This window comes from Octopus sinensis, linkage group LG3, assembly GCF_006345805.1.
Source record: "Octopus sinensis linkage group LG3, ASM634580v1, whole genome shotgun sequence".
Taxonomy (NCBI): domain Eukaryota; kingdom Metazoa; phylum Mollusca; class Cephalopoda; order Octopoda; family Octopodidae; genus Octopus; species Octopus sinensis.
Genome location: NC_042999.1, coordinates 101,622,772 through 101,640,962, shown reverse-complemented (window position 1 = coordinate 101,640,962; position 18,191 = coordinate 101,622,772). Strand labels below are relative to the sequence as shown.

At 35.9% G+C, this 18,191-nt stretch overlaps 1 protein-coding gene across 2 annotated transcripts in view; it reads right to left on the bottom strand.

The window, feature by feature from the left end:
- Positions 1–17,247, bottom strand: part of LOC115209800 (WD repeat and coiled-coil-containing protein) — a 99,734-nt gene extending 82,487 nt beyond the window's left edge. Inside the window, exon 1 of one of the 2 annotated variants that reach the window (XM_029778348.2) lies at positions 16,632–17,247. In XM_029778348.2, the coding sequence (XP_029634208.1) occupies positions 16,632–16,686 (55 nt within the window). In that variant the 5' untranslated portion in view covers positions 16,687–17,247. Of the gene's footprint in view, positions 1–6,632; positions 6,679–16,631 lie in introns of those variants that run through there. The other variant, XM_036501204.1, reaches the window with a different exon arrangement.
- Positions 17,248–18,191: the final 944 nt, after the last annotated feature.

The following is an 18,191-nucleotide window of genomic DNA, read 5'->3' as shown; positions in this document are numbered from 1 at the left end:
GTTCAGTGGCTTAAGACAACTGCAGTGACCAACAAATTGTAGGTTTTACACTGAAGTGGCCTTCTCAAAGGTGAACTGCCTTACAGGGATGGAGAGCTCCACCTACCTTGAAGTTGCTGAAAGGGTGTCAAAGATGGATTGAATTGCCTGAGAGACTCCATCTTTGATTTGCTGTGACGGTTGATTCTCTTAGCCTTTTCCTTTCCCAAGACATTCACAAGGCAGTGAGAGTTTCTTCCATAGCATGCTAATTAACCCCAGAGTAGTAGCATCTGTCAGGATTGCAGCTGTGGATTAGAGTAGACCTTGGAAGACTAGTGGGTAAGAGGCAGCTCCACACTCCTCAAAACCTTGGAAGTTTTGAACCAGGGTCCCACTACCTGGTATAATTTAACCCTTTAGCATTTAAACCAGCCATATCTGGCTTGAATATTCTACCTGTTTTTAGCTCAAACCAACCAGATCTGAACTCTCACACCTACCTCACCATGTCATTCTAAAAGTAAACAATCAAATCATTTGAAATCATGAAGCTGCAAGATATTACATGATTAATTCAAAACAATGTGAATAAATAAACATAACTTTTGATAAAGAAATCTGAATATTAAAGAGTTAAAATCATACCCAGGACAAAAAAAGTCATTATAGTTGAGAGAGAGAGAGAGAGAGAGAGAGAGAGAGAGAGAGAGAGAGAGAGAGAGAGAGAGAGAGAGAGAGAGAGAGAGAGAGAAGAGTCAGCATGCTTGTGGGCCACAGACTGAAGAGTGTCTGTTAGGGATTTAATGCCAATCAGCTGAGGGCTTGTTTTTATGGCTTAATCAAGAGTGGTAGGGCAACAATCAGGACCTTTCATAAGGCTGAAATAGATAAGGAAAATGAGGAAGAAATTACTATTCCTGGCTTAACACTAGGAAGAAACACATCAAGATATTGAGTTATCTGACTGGAATGCTTGCTGTGTATTGAACCTTGTATTGAACCTCACACAAAATATCTATAGACCAAGTGGTGATGTTAAACTAGCAATGGATTAAATTTACTACTGAAAAATGGGTACTGTCCATTTGATGGGTTTCCACATAGTTTACATCTAAGCAATTTTGCTCACAAGGCTTGGGTCAATCAGAAGCTATGGTAGAAGAGACTTTTTAAAGGTTGCCATGTAATGAAATAAACCTTTGATCATAGATTTGCTTTAATCATTAATCATCAGGTAACTGAGGTAAAGTAACAATTACATAATTGTCATCAGCAACCATTTCTTAGAGAATAAAGCACTGAATAAGTGGAGATGCAAGTCATATCCAGGAATACAAAGCAACACCTGCAGAGAGTATACAGAGATACTAAGTTAATAAAGGTTCTTAATTTAAACACCAGGAGGGGTAAGACAATAGCAATACCTCCTCCCAACCCTGGAGGATCAAAGGCAAAGTTGTCCTTAGCAAGATTTGAACTTAGAATGTAAAGTATTGGAACAAATACTGCAAAGCAGTTTTCTAATGCTCTAATAATTGTTAGCTCAATAAAAGCAATAACAATGAAATTAACAAGAGTTTAATAAAATATAATGAAAGATGAAAAGATAATTGAAATAGAAATAAAATTTTAGTAGAATATAAAATAACTGTTGATATAAAAATATATATGTATATATATGACTTGAGAGAAAAGCTGGACCTAAGAAGCATCAGTTGTGGTGTGCAAGAGAGATGTTTGTGCTGGTATGGTCATGTGGCAAGAATGGATGAAGATAGTTGTGTGAAAAAGTGCCATACCCTAGCGGTTGAGGGAACCTGTAGAAGAGGCAGACCCAGGAAAACCTGGGACGAGGTGGTGAAGCACAACCTTCGAACTTTAGGTCTCACTGAGGAAATGACTAGAGACCGAGACCTTTGGAAGTGTGCTGTGCGTGAGAAGACTCGGCAGGACAAGTGAGACCATAAACCGGGATGTGCCAGTCCACTTATGCATACCTTTCCTTCTGGGGACACAAAACTCTACTTGTGAAGACCTGTTGAGAATCGAAATTGATCAACATCAATGGAAATTGCAGCTGTGATACCAGTGCCAGCGGCATGTAAGAGAACCATCCGAACGTGGCCGTTGCCAGCGCCGCTCCAACTGGCCTCGTGCCGGTGGCACATAAAAAGCACCATCCGTTCGTGGCCGTTGCCAGCCTCGCCTGACCCCCGTGCCGGTGGCACGTAAAAAGCACCATCCGATCGTGGCCGTTTGCCAGCCTCATCTGGCACCTGTGCCGGTGGCATGTAAAAAGCACCCACTACACTCACGGAGTGGTTGGCGTTAGGAAGGGCATCCGGCCCTAGAAACATTGCCAGATCAGACTGGGCCTGGTGCAGCCTTCTGGCTTCCCAGACGCCAGTTAAACCATCCAACCCATGCTAGCATGGAAAGCGGATGCTAAACGATGATGATGATGATATCAATACTACTATCATCAACATTTAACATCAGTTTCCCGTGCTGGTATGGGTTAGATGGTTTGACAGGAGCTGGTGAGGCCAGGAGCTGTACCAGGCTCCATTGTCTGTTTTGGCATGATTTCTACAGCTGGATGACCTATCAAAGGCCAAATGCTTCGAGTTTACTAGGTGCTTTATACGTGGCACCAGTACCAACAGGGTCCAATGGTAGAACACTTGACATGTTTACAGGAGATGCAAGTTCATGTCCCACATGCAGCCTTCAGTTTTTCTATCCAAAAGGCTTTTAACCTGGTATTTACATGATACTAGTTACAGCTTTATTTACCTTGATATTCACCATTCCTTAAAAGAATTATTTCATGTTTTCAAAGTTTCTTATGACATTGATATGTGTATATGTGTGCGTGCATGCGTGCTTGTGCAGTTAATAATTCTTTATCAGGAATACCTGAGATTAGAAGTGTTTCTGGTTTTGGATTTTTTTTCAGATTTCAAGATGATTGCATATTTGAATGAACAAAATGGGACAACTTGGGAATAGAAACACATTAGCCATTTCATAATACAGCTTCGGCAGTTTTATATATATATATTTGGCACTTGTCCAGTTTTGCTTTGCACCAGAACAAATCTACCTATTATACTTTTGCATTGATCTGTTAGCCACATATAACAGTTAGATACCACTTTTACATTCTTCCAATTTTGTAAACTTCCAATTTTAAATGTATTTTTGCAAAAACATGTTAAGAGTTATAAAACTGAAAGTTATAAAATAAAAAATAGTTTTATTGATATATACTGTCCACTGTTTGGTATTGGTTCACAAAAGCTGGAAAGGAGCAGTCACTCAATCTGCTAGAAATAGCAACCAAATTTTCTTGCATAGACAGTAAAAGTCAAAGTTAATTGCTTCTCTTCTATACTTCTTAAATGTTATAAGAAAAACAAAAAACTATTAAATTAGTGACATAACAGCAATTCTTGAGTACAATGCTTTCTTATCATCATCATCATTTAGTACCTGCTTTCCATGCTGGCATGGGTTAGGTGGTTTGACTGGAACTGGTAAGCCAGAGAGCTTACCAGTTCCAGTAAGGGTTCTGCAAAAGGGTTGGTTGGAGGCCCAACCTTCTGAGTTATTTTTAAAGAGTTTAGAAAAACTAAAGGACCACTGCAATAAGTGTGTTAATGTGAGAGGGGAATATATTGAATAAAATCATAATTAACAGATCCTCCAGTGTTTTCTCTTTTTCAACCTTTTGAACATTTATAGTTATTTGCAACAGATTTTTGTTTGTTTCATAATAATTAGTCCCTAAATGGCATATGTTCACTCTAATAAATCCACTCCATTAACACATGATCAGGATCTTTCTGTTTTGCTCTATGCAATGTTCCTCTTTACATTAACTTCACTTCATCACTTACAGTGTAGAACTTCAACATTATGTCCAGTTTCTTAAGTCAGACACTCAAACAAGAACACAACATTTTTAGTCTTCTTATCACAGTAAGATTGAAGGCATAATCATCAATAAATATATATGGCCTTATTTAAAGTAGGAAGTAAGTCATAACAGCAGAGGGTGGTGTAATTGCCCAAAATATTTCCTACAGACACCATCACTACATATATCCTTGTACAGCAATCTTTTCTATAAAAGTAAACAAATTTTGCAATGCAAGACTATAGGACAATGGAATTAGAGCATAATTCATACTATATTTTAAAGTAGAAACTGGTTATCTAGGTAACTGTTAAACCATTGTGTAGATTTAATGGTATAGTTACTAAATATAAATACATTTGTTTTTACAAGACAATATACATTATTCTGCAAATATATATTGAGAACTTTATCCAACTTAAGAAAAGCTACAATCAAGTGGAATTTTAAAACAAAGTTTTCTCCACTTTTAAGTAATAACTATCAACAAAACTTTTAAGTTGTGGCTACATGAACATTCGACAATAAGTAACTAAATATATCAATTTTACTGGACTTATAACACCTTTCTTTCTCCCCTTTAATTTTCTCTGTCATTTGTACTCTGTAAGTTGATCTGTTAATATAAATATCAACACAGAAGATATGAGGAGTTTAGGTCAAGGTAACCCAAACTAATAGGTATGTATTCTGAGTGCTCCAATAGGTAATCCACCAAAATTCTAGCAAGAACAATGGCTAGAGATGTGGTTGTATGAAAAAAAAAATGCCAACTTGCAGCTTGAGTCAACAATGGCTAGAGATGTGGTTGTATGAAAAAAAAATGCCAACTTGCAGCTTGAGTCTGTAGGTATTGGTTAAAGTAGTGAGGAAGGCAGATTTACCGTTTGCCTTCCTCACTACTATAAGTATCTATATATTCATACTTAAATAATCATCATCTGAAAGTCTTCACTTTTTGCTTTCTCTCATTTTGCATGTATACATATTTTGTATTTCATACCCAAACTGTTATATCTAATATATCTAATTTGTTTATCTGCATATTTGCCTCCATATCTGTGCAGCTTGGTCCCTCTTATAGCCATTCTTTATCCAATGGAATTGATTCCTTGTAAAGGCATTGGAGTTTAAGTTTGAATCATTTGAGTACTACTAAGTGTTTCTATACTGAGAATCTTGGGATCTCATCTGTTGACTATATCAACTCAACTATGTATATATACTGAGTGTGTATAGCATTGTTTTCACTGCCTGTCACACAGGGTTACATAAATTTCAACATCATCACTTGTGGCTATCCCTTGATATAGAAGATTGTGGTCTTTGTTCTTTTTATTTTATTTTATTTTTATAGTTATTTATGTATTCTGAGGTGACTGATGAGTCCAATTCTTGCTTGGAAGTTCCTTCCACAAGTGAGACATGTAGTTCTGGATGGAAGGTCCTTTCTTGGTTGTTCTTGTCTATCTTTTTTGTGCCTCTTCTTGTTTGGCAGTCTTGTTAGTCTTAAAAGTTATTAGTTCCTCTTTGATGATGGATTTCCAGTGATCTTGATCCTGAGCATTTCTATCTCAGAATGGGAGTCAATATTACATTTCTTGAAGTTGGCTTATATATACAGCATCATCATTTAACGTCCATTTTCCACGCTAGCATGGGTTGGATGATTCAACTGGGATCTGGAAACCATGGAGGCTGCCAGGCTCTAGTCTAATTTGGCAATGTTTCTACAGCTGGATGCCCTTCCTAACGCCAACCACTCCGTGAGTGTAGTGGGTGCTTTTTACGTGCCACCGGCACAGGGACCAGAGCAGGCTGGCAGACGGCCACAATTGGTTGGTGCTTTTACATGTCACTGACATAGACGCTAGTCAGGCGGTGCTGGCATCTGCCATGTTCGGACGGTGCTTTTCACGTGTCACCGGCACGGGTTCTTAACTATAATTTTCATTTGAATTTTTATTTTGATGTTGATGTACTTGACTCAATAGGTCTCCTCAAGAACAGCGGGTCACTCTACAATCCAAGGTTAGCACAGCAGGCCGTCCTTCGAGCCATGAACTCACTTCATTTGTTGGGTCTTCGAAGTCACAGCATATCTCCAGAGGTCTCAGTCTTTTGTCATAGCCTCTGTGAGACTCAGAGTATGAAGGTCATGCTTGACCACCTCGTCCCATGTCTTCCTGGGTCATGCCATAATAATAAAGTCAAACTAAATAATGATATTTTGAAAGCATTTAATTCATAGATTTTAGATCATTGAGTAATATATATTAGGAAATACATCCTTGATGTAAGACCCTCTCCATTTCAAAGAGAGAGAAGGGGGGGGGGTGCAAGTAGATAGACAGACAGACAAAAGTATAAATGTAGTACAATATATGTTGCTATGTACACTTGAATGATGAATGTGCATAAAAAGGTCTTGACTAATAACTAAAGGAATATTCAGCTTCTAAATACAAACATACACACACAGAGATTTGTATATATACTCACTTCATATATGTATGTGTGTGTGAGTGTATTTACAAAAATCAATTGAAATGTAGTGTAAACAATAAACAAAAAAAAAGAAAGACAAAATTAACGGTTCATTAAAGCTGAACAAGTGAAACCAACTGAAGTGTGTGGCTAAATATTGAAAATCACTGAACTAGAGATACCTTCATATATTAGCAGGGAAAGGTAAGGAAAAACAAAACAGTAAAAAATATTGATTTACCTGCTGGGTTACAGTGTTGAGGTAAAAACATGAGAAGGAATAATTGAACCAACAAGTTTTAGATGGAAGATCAGTGTAATGTATAGTATTGAAGGTAATGTTATAATGGAAGAGGTGTAACTGTTAAAAGGGTAATTAAAGTAACTAACGTAATACCATTAAGTTAGGGAGTAGGTGGAGATATATATATATAGAGAGAGAGGTGGGATAATGAGAAATTCTTTTCATAAATATAAAGTATTTAGGTATGATGTAAAAGCTGATGGATGACAAGAGAAGTTTAAGTAGGGAAACAAATAGGGAGAGTTTGGTGGGATTTATTTCAGTAATTAAGTGTCAGTTAATCTAGATTAAGTTGTTTATCCATTAACACATGAACTTGATTCCGTACAAAAGGATACAAGGTATAAGGGCTGGAAGGTGGGTATATGCAAAAATACTGATATCAAATTTTTGGCACAAGGCTAGCAAATTTGGGGGAATGGGGTAAGTCTAATACATCGACCCCAGTGTTCAACTAGTACTTATTTTATCAACCCTGAAAGGATGAAAGGTAAAGTTGACCTTGGTGGAATTTGAACTCAGAATGTAAAGACTTACCCCTGTCTTTGAAATTGCTGGCCTTGTGCCAAAATTTGGAATCAATATTTAGTCAGAGGATACTTATTTTTTGAAGCCTGGTACTTATTCTATCAGGTTTTTTAAGTTATGGGGGATGTAAGCGACCAAACAACCAATTGTTGAGCAGTGGTGGTGGACAAATTCATACACAAAGACACATGCATACATGATGAACTTCTTTCTGTTTCCATCTACCAAATCCACTCACAGAGCCATGGTTGGCCCAAAATTATAGCAGAAGACACTTGTTTGATTTGCCACACTGTAGGACTGAACCCTGAACCATGTGGTTGGGAAGCAAGCTTCTTACCACACAGCTATGCCTGTGCAAGGTTGTTCTTTTGATTGTTAATCATTCAGACAAATAAGCACAGCAGAAAACATACAAAACTTGGGACCAATATGTCTATGTTATTTTGTTAGTCATGTTGGCAGCCAGGTTTTTGGATTTGTGTCACATTGCTGGCAAAGACATGTTACTTCCCCTCCTGGTCTTCTAAGTTGGAGGGAGGAGTATTGTTGATTAATTATATAATACTGTAGAAAAAAATTTTTTTTTTTACTTTGTGTCTTTCTTCTCTCTCTCTCCTCCTCCATTTAATGTTCTTTGCTTGTATATCTTCCTACTCAGAATTGCAGCATTCTAGGGCTGCTATCTTTCTCATATACTTCCTACAGACATCTTGCAAGCAGAAATTTAAGCTAAACAACTGTATTAATCTCATCAGCTTGAGAGGACCTGGAAAGATACCTACACTCACTAGCATAGCTAGGAAGTGGGGATGGTAGGGGGCGGCACTTTTCGGTCTGCTGTAGGCAATATGTGCTTTTTGTGGGGTCTGGGGCTGGCAAACGGAGAGGCCGCACACACTCTAGCTATGCTAGTGCCTGTACTGCCTCTTTCTGGCAACAAATAATAATAATTTCTGAGTTAGGCTCAAGGCCTGTAATTGTAAGGGAAGGGGTTAGTTATTGCCATTGCCCTAATACTTGACTGGTACTTTATTTTAGTGACCCCTGAAAGGATGAAAAGTAAACTTGACTTCTGCAGGATTTGAACTCAGAATATAAAAAACTGGAAAAGATATAACAAAGAATCTTTTTCCAATTCCCTAATGAGCCTGTCAGCGTGCCTTCTTCTTCTTCTTCTTCTTCTCCTTCATGATGATGATGATGATTTTTTTTTCTTTTTTTTTTTCTGATAAACTCAAAAAATATAAAGATTTGCTGACTGAAATCGAAAAATGTGGCATTTCAAGACAGGTACAATGCAATGATTGTAGGAGTACTTGAAATGATCATAAAGGGAACTGAAAATTATTTGAGGATGATCCTTGGTTTACACCATCTATGCATGAAGTGCAAAAAATTATCTTAATGCTCTTTCAATACGTATGACGTACCAGTTGCCACTGAATTTTCTTTCCCCCCTTATTTTTTCTGTTACATGACTTTGAAAATGAACAATCTAGCATGTTTGTTTTAATGGCCTATCAATGTATACAGTGAATTTCTTTGCTCTAGGTGTCGGGAAGACACTACACAAGAAATGGAAACAAAATTGAAAGAAGATAATAATAATAATACTTTTTTTTTCACAATGTCAGAAGATACTGTAAGTAAGGCATCAATTTACCAATGAATGGAATGAAATTAGAACTATTAAAATAAATAACTTGCTGAACTGAGGTAACTAATGCCATAAAAAAGGCATAAGTGGCAAGATATTCTACATTGCCTCAAATTATATGGATTAGTCAAAGAAAGATGTCTTGCCTCCATGACTGGTGGTGGTGGTGGTGGTAAGGAAATGCAGTTCATGGTTTGCTGCAGTAGGAAGTTAGAGACCTGGAGTGAATACTTGCAACAGAGTGAATTCTGAAAAAGGTACACAAGGGCCTGGTAGAGATGTTAAACCAGGTGATGAATTAAAATGTACTGTATCAAATGTACAATAACATAATCAGATGGAAGAAATTTATTCCTCCTTGATCTCTTTAACACCCTGAAACCAGGGCTCAGCCAGAGCTCTTATAACAGCATCTCAGGAATTCAAGAGATCATCATCATCATCGTTTAACGTCTGCTTTCTATGCTAGCATGGATTGGACAATTTAACTGAGGTCTGGCGAACCAGATGGCTGCACCAGACTCCAATCTCTTCAGGCAGAGTTTCTACAGCTGGATGCCCTTCCTAATGCCAACCACTTCGAGAGTGTAGTGGGTGCTTTCACATGCCAGTCAGGCGGTACTGTCAACGGCCATGCTCAAATGGTGCTTTTTATGTACCACCTGCACAGGAGCCAGTTCAGCGGCACTGGCAATGACCTCGCTCGAATGTTTTTTCACATTCCACCAGCACAAGTGCCAGTAAGGCGATGCAGCTAACGATCATGCTCGAATGGTGTTTTTTGCATGCTACCGGCATGGAGGCCAGTTTGTTGCTCTGGCAATGATCACGCTCGTATAGTACTCTTAGCGCTCCACTAGCACGGATGCCAGTCATTGAATTTGATTTCACTTGCCTCAACAGGTCTTCGCAAGCAGAGTTTAGTGTCCAATGAAGGAAAGGCACGTATAAGTGGGCTGGTTACATTCCTGGCATAGGTCACAAGGTTATGGTCTCCTTGAGCTTGCTGAGTCTTCTCAAGCACAGCATATTTCCAAAGGTCCCGGTCACTAGTCATTGCCTTAGTGAGGCCCAATGTTCGAAGGTCATGCTTCACCACCTCATCCCAGGTCTTCCTGGGTCTTTTCACATTATTACATCAAAGCAACAATACATTTTGTAATATATGTCTAAAAAGACTGATTTCAAAGTCAGCCAGTATCATAATAATTAACTAAAGCAAATGTGATCATTTCAAAAGCTGTATAAATAAATAAATAAATACAAATAAATACAAATAAATACCCTACAGCATCAACACTTTCAGAATCATACTTATTTCAATTGTTACTGTCATTTTCCTCCACTTCCCATAATTAATCAGTTTATGATTAAATTAATCCTTTAAAAGTGAAAGCCAAAATGTTATCTGCAGCATTAGTTAATAAAAGCCTTCCTAATCTTGACATTGGTTAACCTCAGTATTTCAAAGAGGTGGAGGCAACTTTACAAACACAATAATTTAATGTGTGCATGTGTGCATGCACACACCTGAACATAAGCAGATGTGTACATGTATGTATATATCTATATGCACTTGTGCATGTATATATATATATATAAATAAATAGGCATAAAAAATTTGACCTAATTACATATAATCTACTACGCTACTGAAATCAACAAATGAGACAATTTGTATACTAATGGAAAAAATATATAATGTAACTTCATTTACTCTTTCTTCTCCTCTTACACACAGCATATAAATATTATTTTTATAAGAAAATGTTATATACATGCACACACCGAGTATCAGTAATTTTGCCAAACAATCCACAGATCACCCACAATAGAAATATTGGTTTCAAATTTTGGCACAAGGCCAAGAAATTCAGTGGAGGGTATAAGTTGCTCAGCTGGTGCTTATTTTATCAACCTCAAAAAGATGAAAGGCAACCTTGGCAGAATTTGAACTCAGGACATAAAGATGGATGAAATGTTGCTAAGCATTTTGCCTGGTGTGCTTACGATTCTGCCAGTTCGCTACCCCAAGATGGAAATATCAATATGACATATTAGTCTATTGCATCTGTAGATAAAGATTGATAAAGTACTCGACTGCTACTTTATTCTGTTGACCTTGAAATGATGAAAAACAAAGTTAGCCTTAGGGAACTGAATTCAGAATGTAAAGGGCTGGAAGAAATACCACAAAACATTTTTTTTCCAGCACTCTAACTCTTCTGCCAGCTCACAGTCTAAATAATAATAACAATAATTTCAAATTTGACACAAGGCCAGCAATTTTAGGGAGGAGGTAAGTTGTAAACATCGACCCTAGTGTTCAACTGTAACTTATTTTATTGACCCTGATCAGTTCTGAATTCACTATTATGACTACTATCTCAGTACTATGACAGAACATCAATGTTATAAGTAAAATTAAATGAGATCTAATTTTATACACTTTACAGTAACAGAGATTATAGAGGATATACTTTTTAAGGCAACAAGGCAAAGTCAACCATGGTGGAATTTGAACTCCACTGTAAAAACAGACAAAATGCCACTAAGCATTTTGCCTGGTGTGCTAATGATTCTGCCAGAATAATAATAATCCTTTATGTTATAGGCACAAGGCCTACAATTTTGTGGAAATGGGTAAGTTGATTTCATCAACCCCAGTACTGACTGGTACTTATTTTATTGACTCTGAATGTATGAATCAAAATATAATCAACTGGAAGAAATGACACTAGGCATTTTGTTTGCTGCTCTAACAATTCTGCCAGCTTGCCATAATAATAATAATCCTTTCTACTACAGGCACAGGGCCTGTAATTTTGGGGGAGGAGACTAGTCGATTACACTGACCCAGTGTTCCACTGGTACTTATTTTATTGACCCCGAAACGATGAAAGGTAAAGTTGGCCTCAGCAGAATTTGAACTCAGAATGTAGTGACGGGCAAAATATCGCTAAGCATTTCCTCCAGTGTGCTAATGATTCTGCCAGCTCACCACCTTGATAACAATAATAATAAAGGCTTTTGATTTAGGCACAAGGTGAGCAGTTTTGAAGGAAAGAATCAGCTAATTCCATGGATTCCAGTACTAACTGTTACTTTATAAACCCTGAAAGGATAAAAGGCCAAGTTGACCACGGCAGGATTTGACTATAAATAGAACAACAATGAACCGCACACTGAAAATAATAAATAAAAACAAAGAGCAACATGATCGGCTCTGACATCACTACTATGACTACTATCTCAGTACTATAAAAGAACATCAATGTCATAAGTAGAATTAAATAAGATTTAGTTTTGTACACTTTACAACAACAGAGATAATAGAGGATATGGCTTTTGAGGCAACAAGATCAAAATGCTGCAGAAATAAATAATTTGCAAATAATAGCAATCAACAATTAATAAAATAAAAAAAATAATAAGCCTAGTCATATAAAAGAAAGTTGCTTAGCTAATTACTAATCTGATTAACATATGAAAATAACAGTAATAAATAGATAAATAAATAAAATACTCCATTAGCGGTGCGCACTTTGGTTAGTTACACACATTCATACATGAATTCTAGTTTAAGAATATCTTACACACCCTTTCATCAGATTTGAAAGAAAGTCATAGGTGCTGTCTGTCTTCATTTGATTGAATCATAAAATAAATATATAGGTGAAAAAAACTACAGGATTTGTAGAATGGTTAGAGCATTGGAAAGAAATTCTCTGCAGTATTTCTCCTTACTCTTTGTTCTGAGTTCAAATTCTGCTGAGGCTAACTTTGTTTTTCATTCCTCTGGGGTCAATCGGGTATCAGTTGATTACTGGGTCTATAACGGACTAATTCCTTCCCCTCAAAAATGCAGGCCTTGCACCAAGTTTAGAAACAATTATTGTTAGTATTGGAATGGGAAAGTACCAAAAGCCAGTAAGACTTCTATAACAGAGAAGAGATGAACGAGCAAGGGAACTGCTACATTGCCACTGTGCAATGTGATGGAAATAGCAGCTAAATCTCTCTCAAATCATCTTAGAAGAAGGAGGCATTGGCCAATATAGTCTTAGACTCAGCTATGTCTGAGAATGAGACAAGATGGTCACAACTGTTCTACCATTTTTAAGATGGTAGGGTGTAATTCAAAAGGAAATTTGACTGCTATTTGTACCAGGTCAAAGTAATTATATAGTAGCTCTCTCATTGGTTCATTAAAATCATTCCTGTTGATATGGCCAGCTGTTTAATTAAGATGATCTTATTCCCCAACCTATTGACAACTTCAATTAATATTTCTCATCACCAGAACATCATCCAACCCAAATCATTAACAAATCTTACAATAATACCAGAAAAAAAAAAAGAAAAAAAAAGAAAGAAATAAAGAGGTAAAAGAGAAACTTAGCTTGCTGCTAACAAATCATAGGAAAAATTTAATTACTTTCTTTTGTCTTTTTTACATCTGTTGTTGATTAAGGTTTAAAGTGAAAAGCAAATAGGATTTGCAGAAAAATCATCTGCCAGTGGCAGAAAACAAGTAATATAACTTAGTGAATCTTCATATATATCATATTTTATTTATTATTATATAACAGTAATCTTCTTTTTAAGCTTTGAACTTTAACTTGGTCTTCACCTGAATACCAATTTTACAGCTAAAATTCTCTACCTTATTCACTCTGTTATTGCACAATACATCACATAATATTCTTGAATACATGCTATCTTTACTCACTCACATATTACCTTTCTAACTGCCCTATCATACTTCAAATGTTTGAACAGGTATACAAATGCAGATATTTGCGCATTCCTAGATTTATTTCATGGCTGGAATTATTTTCCTACACACATCTCTATATCATAAATTTCTCAAGGCACACATAAGAGGATAAGTTTGTGTATCACAAGAAGAGAATTCTTAACATTGCAGGCAATTTAAGTTGGATAGATAACTATTTTCTAAAAAAGATAAAATTATTAACAATCAGCTAATGACCTTATTGCAGGATCTCTCAAGCCAATGGGGGTAAAAGTAAGGAATAAATTAAAACTCAAAGGGTTATCTTTAAACAGGAGACTTGGTTCTTATGTTTGAGACTGTGGACTCCAATAAAGGTGGGTTACGAATTAAGCATGTTGTCCAAGAACAGTTTCCGTGTATCAGATTTCACTTATAAAGGTTTGGTCAACTCGGAGCTGCAGTAGAAAACAAGTCGCACCTTCTTCAAATTAAACCCTACCTTCTTAAAAAGGAAGGACACATTAACTATATTGCATCTAAAAAAAAAAATTAAAAGGAAAAAAAAAACAGGAATGGTCATGGCTGGAAGATCTTTTATCATAGGTCTATAATTCAGGGGTTTTCAATCATTTTTTTTTTGTCTATGAACCCCTTTGATTACTGTTTTATTCTGGTGGACCCCTATAATCATTCGATATTTAAAAACTAGTTTTATAGACACCTCTTTCAAAATTCCTATTTCGTTTCACACACATTAACTTGTGTAGGATGAATTACGTAAAATGATACAGGAAACCTCGCTGTTTCTTGCAATAAATACAACTAAAGCAAAATTTTTTCAGGTGCCCTTTAAAATACTATTGTGAATCCCCAGTTTTGCTGTGCGGACCCCGGTTGAGAACCACTGGTCTACATGATCAGAACTGAGTTGGAGCTGAACATCAACAACCACCAACCATGTGTCATATGTTAAAAGAAAACGATTTCTTTTAACAAAGCAAAACAAAAACACTTACACTTGTCAGAAAAGCAAAACAAACAAAAATAAAATGCTTGACATCACTGAAGGTTCTTTGCTTCATTGAGAACTCATCCGTAACACATTTGTATTGTCCTCCCTGACAGGTCCGACAGGTTATTCACTTTTACTTCCCTGAGATAACAATCAGAATCTATGGAGCCAAACAATTTACTGTTTTAAGCTTTCCACACGACTACATAAAAAGTTTTTAAAAAATATTGTAAGATTGTCGGACTAGAACTATAAATTTGATTGTGTAAAGAAAGAAAAATAAATAGAAAATAGTTATAAGAAGTTTCGATTTGAAATCATTAATTACGCAGGCCTTATAACATGTATATATAAGAAGTAAAGATTCTTCCAAATTTTGGCACAAGGCCAGCATATTTCGAGAAGTGGAAAATCGATTACATCGACTTCAGTACTTGACTGGTGCTCTATTTTATGACCCCACAAGGATGAAAGGCAAAGTTGATCCCAGCGGGATTTAAACTCAAAACGTAAAGCCGAAAGAGATGTTGCTAAGCAATTTCCCGACACGCTAACCATCCTACCAACTCGCCACCTTAGAGTATATGATAATTACACTGAAATTATTTTTACTACTAATAATGTTACTATAGCTAAAATGTATAAAACGTAGGCCCACCCAAGGAAGTTTCTATTTTGAGATAGAGACCCAAAGTAATAAAGAGGGAAACCATATATTTGCTTGTGCTTGGATTCTGGAATTAAAAATGACTTATTTTCGGGATTCAGAATATATTATGTAATTTATTTATTTTTCTTTCCTTCCTTGTTTCCTATAAATAACGAATAGGTACTTTACTAAGCTCTACTTCCCTAACTGTTTGAAGTTCAGAATCTTATATAAAAAAAAAAGAATATGCATTGCAGATAAAAAAAAAGTGAGACTAAAAGTTTTTCATACAAGCACCTATTTCTATGATACCTGTAATTCGAAGTTTGTCCTGACTCGAGTCTGAGAAATTACGACACGACTCTCTCTTTCTTTATATATGTGACAGATGTAATGATGCAGATTAGGCTTGACATACAGCTCGCCTAGGATTTTCTTATAGCTGCTCATCACGCCGCGAACCCAGTTTCGGATGAAGATTTCGGAGTTTCAAATTCATTTGAGCACTACTACGTGTTTCATATACTGAGTATTTCTAGCTCTCACCTGTTGTGTATATATATAAGTTTGTCTCAACTTTATGACCAAGTTTCGTGAGCTCATAGGGCGAACCCATTTCATCTTGGGACATTTTGTCTCTAGATATCTGACGAGATAAGTCCGTCGCATGAGCCCACAAAACTTAAAGTGATTTGGAGCTGAGCCAAGCTATTAAAAAAAAAAAAGTGATTCCTTCCAAATGTGTTGAGAGCCACTTTCTTCCGTTTGTCCTCCCTCTCTCTCTCTCTCTATCTCTCTCTATCTCTCTCTATATATATATATATATATATATATATATTATATATATATATATATAATATATATATATATATATATTCACGAATAACTTCATTAAGCCCTTAAACACGGCGAAGAAATCTAATGCTCGTAGATTAGTTTTTCCTTGGGGCTGGCCGGATCGGAGCGATCTCAAGATTAATCAGCCGAAATTGCTACGATGATCCGGTTCTTGACTGAAGATTGAAGGCTTCGAATGTCCCGTCCGTGTTTTTTGTATCGTCTTCTTAATGTTTTACGTTCTTGTCCCAGTTTGTATTTTTCTACATAAAATAATTATATATATATATATATATATATATATAATATATATATATATATATATATATCTAGACATATATTCCATAATTTTGTTTTGAACTTCAGGGTTTAATTCATATTTCTAAAATAATGTTATACCAACATCAATAACAAACAACGTAATAAAAACAAAAATCTCGGGATCCATAGCAAAATGTTGAATTTTCAGCATATTTATCTATAAAATATTAATATAAACAAACACTCACCACTTTGAAGTATATTAAGGCCTTTAGTTCTGAGAGTAACATTGCCAATTTCCATCACGCTTGCATTTACTATAGCAACATTTTCTAGAAAGTTCAGCGATTTTGCTTCTTATATTAAAAATAAAAATGAAATAAAATTGAGGCTTTGTCTTCGACCAGTTAAAAATGTTGCGACAGATTATAACATAGAACGCGGGAAACACGTTTTCATAATATATTCCTTTCGACAATAAACACCATCTAATATTTACGCTCAGTTCCGTTAAAACAACAATAACGGGACTAAAAGAAAGAAAGAAGAAAAAAACCCTACGTAGTCGCTCGGTTTGCTAGAAACAGCAGCCAAATCTTTCTTAAATCACACCTGATTTGTTTTGAAATTAGGACCGAACACATTGGATAATGTTCTAAAATTACACTATGTACGAATAAAATAACTACATAGTCATAGAAGGATATGATGGTTAGGGTAGAATCCAAAGGTTAAACAACAAAACATAGGTTGTAGTTTAGTAAGCTCTCACTCAGACGAAGTTTGATGGGATTATTTCTCTGGATAAACAACGTGTGGAAAAGCATGTATCTATTGGTATTCCGACTAAACTAATCGAGTGAATCTCAGTAACAAGGGTAGATAACTTACATCAGGTTCGTGATAATAATCTCGATTATTTACGTCTTATAACTTTCTTTGTGTTTTAATATCTTAACATATTTGCAAATAAAGCTAAAGACTTGATAACTTAAAAAATAAACGCGGATCAGTTAATATATATTAATTAATACATAATTAAAATGAGGTGACCCTTGAAAATTGTAACGTAATACAGAATAGAATTAGAAAATGTTCCTACATGATTCAAGCAGACGATATTTTTATTGGAAAATTTTTTTACTGTAATACTTTAGCTCGTGTTGATGATTCAGTGGACGTACGGTCACCATCATTCCAGCCGTGGCCATCCCATCTTTTTTTCAGGGAAAATATATTTAAGATTGCATTATAAAATGTCTTTCTTTTTCAAAAGATCTCAATAAGGAGCAAAGGTGTGTAGTCAAGCAGTTCACTTCATATAAAATAATGAAGGCAACTATATGCAAAATAAAACCAAGAAGGAAAAATTCAGTTGTCACTAATTGTGACTGAGGGTGCTGGGTAGCACCTATATTGCTAGAAATAAGAGTAAAAAACCCTTAGAGCCACAAGAAAGTTATATATAGTTTACTGTTCTGTTAAGGTAGGATCAACAAAAAACGTACTCCATCCAGTGGGAGAAAAATATCACAATATTTAAAATAAGGGCTAATAATAGTTTCTTACCATTGAAACATGTGGTTAGGCAGATTTTTATAATGTGTCTGGTGTCCAGGAGCCTGAAGATACTATTAGTAGCTTTTATTTTAATATAGTTTTACATTAAATTATATGTATATCATCAGCACTATCATTATTTAATGTCCATCTTCAGTGCTGGCAAGGGTTGGACAGTTTGACAGGAGATGGCAAGCCAGAAGGCTATGTCAAGCTTTACTGTCAGTTGTAGTACGATTTATACCTCT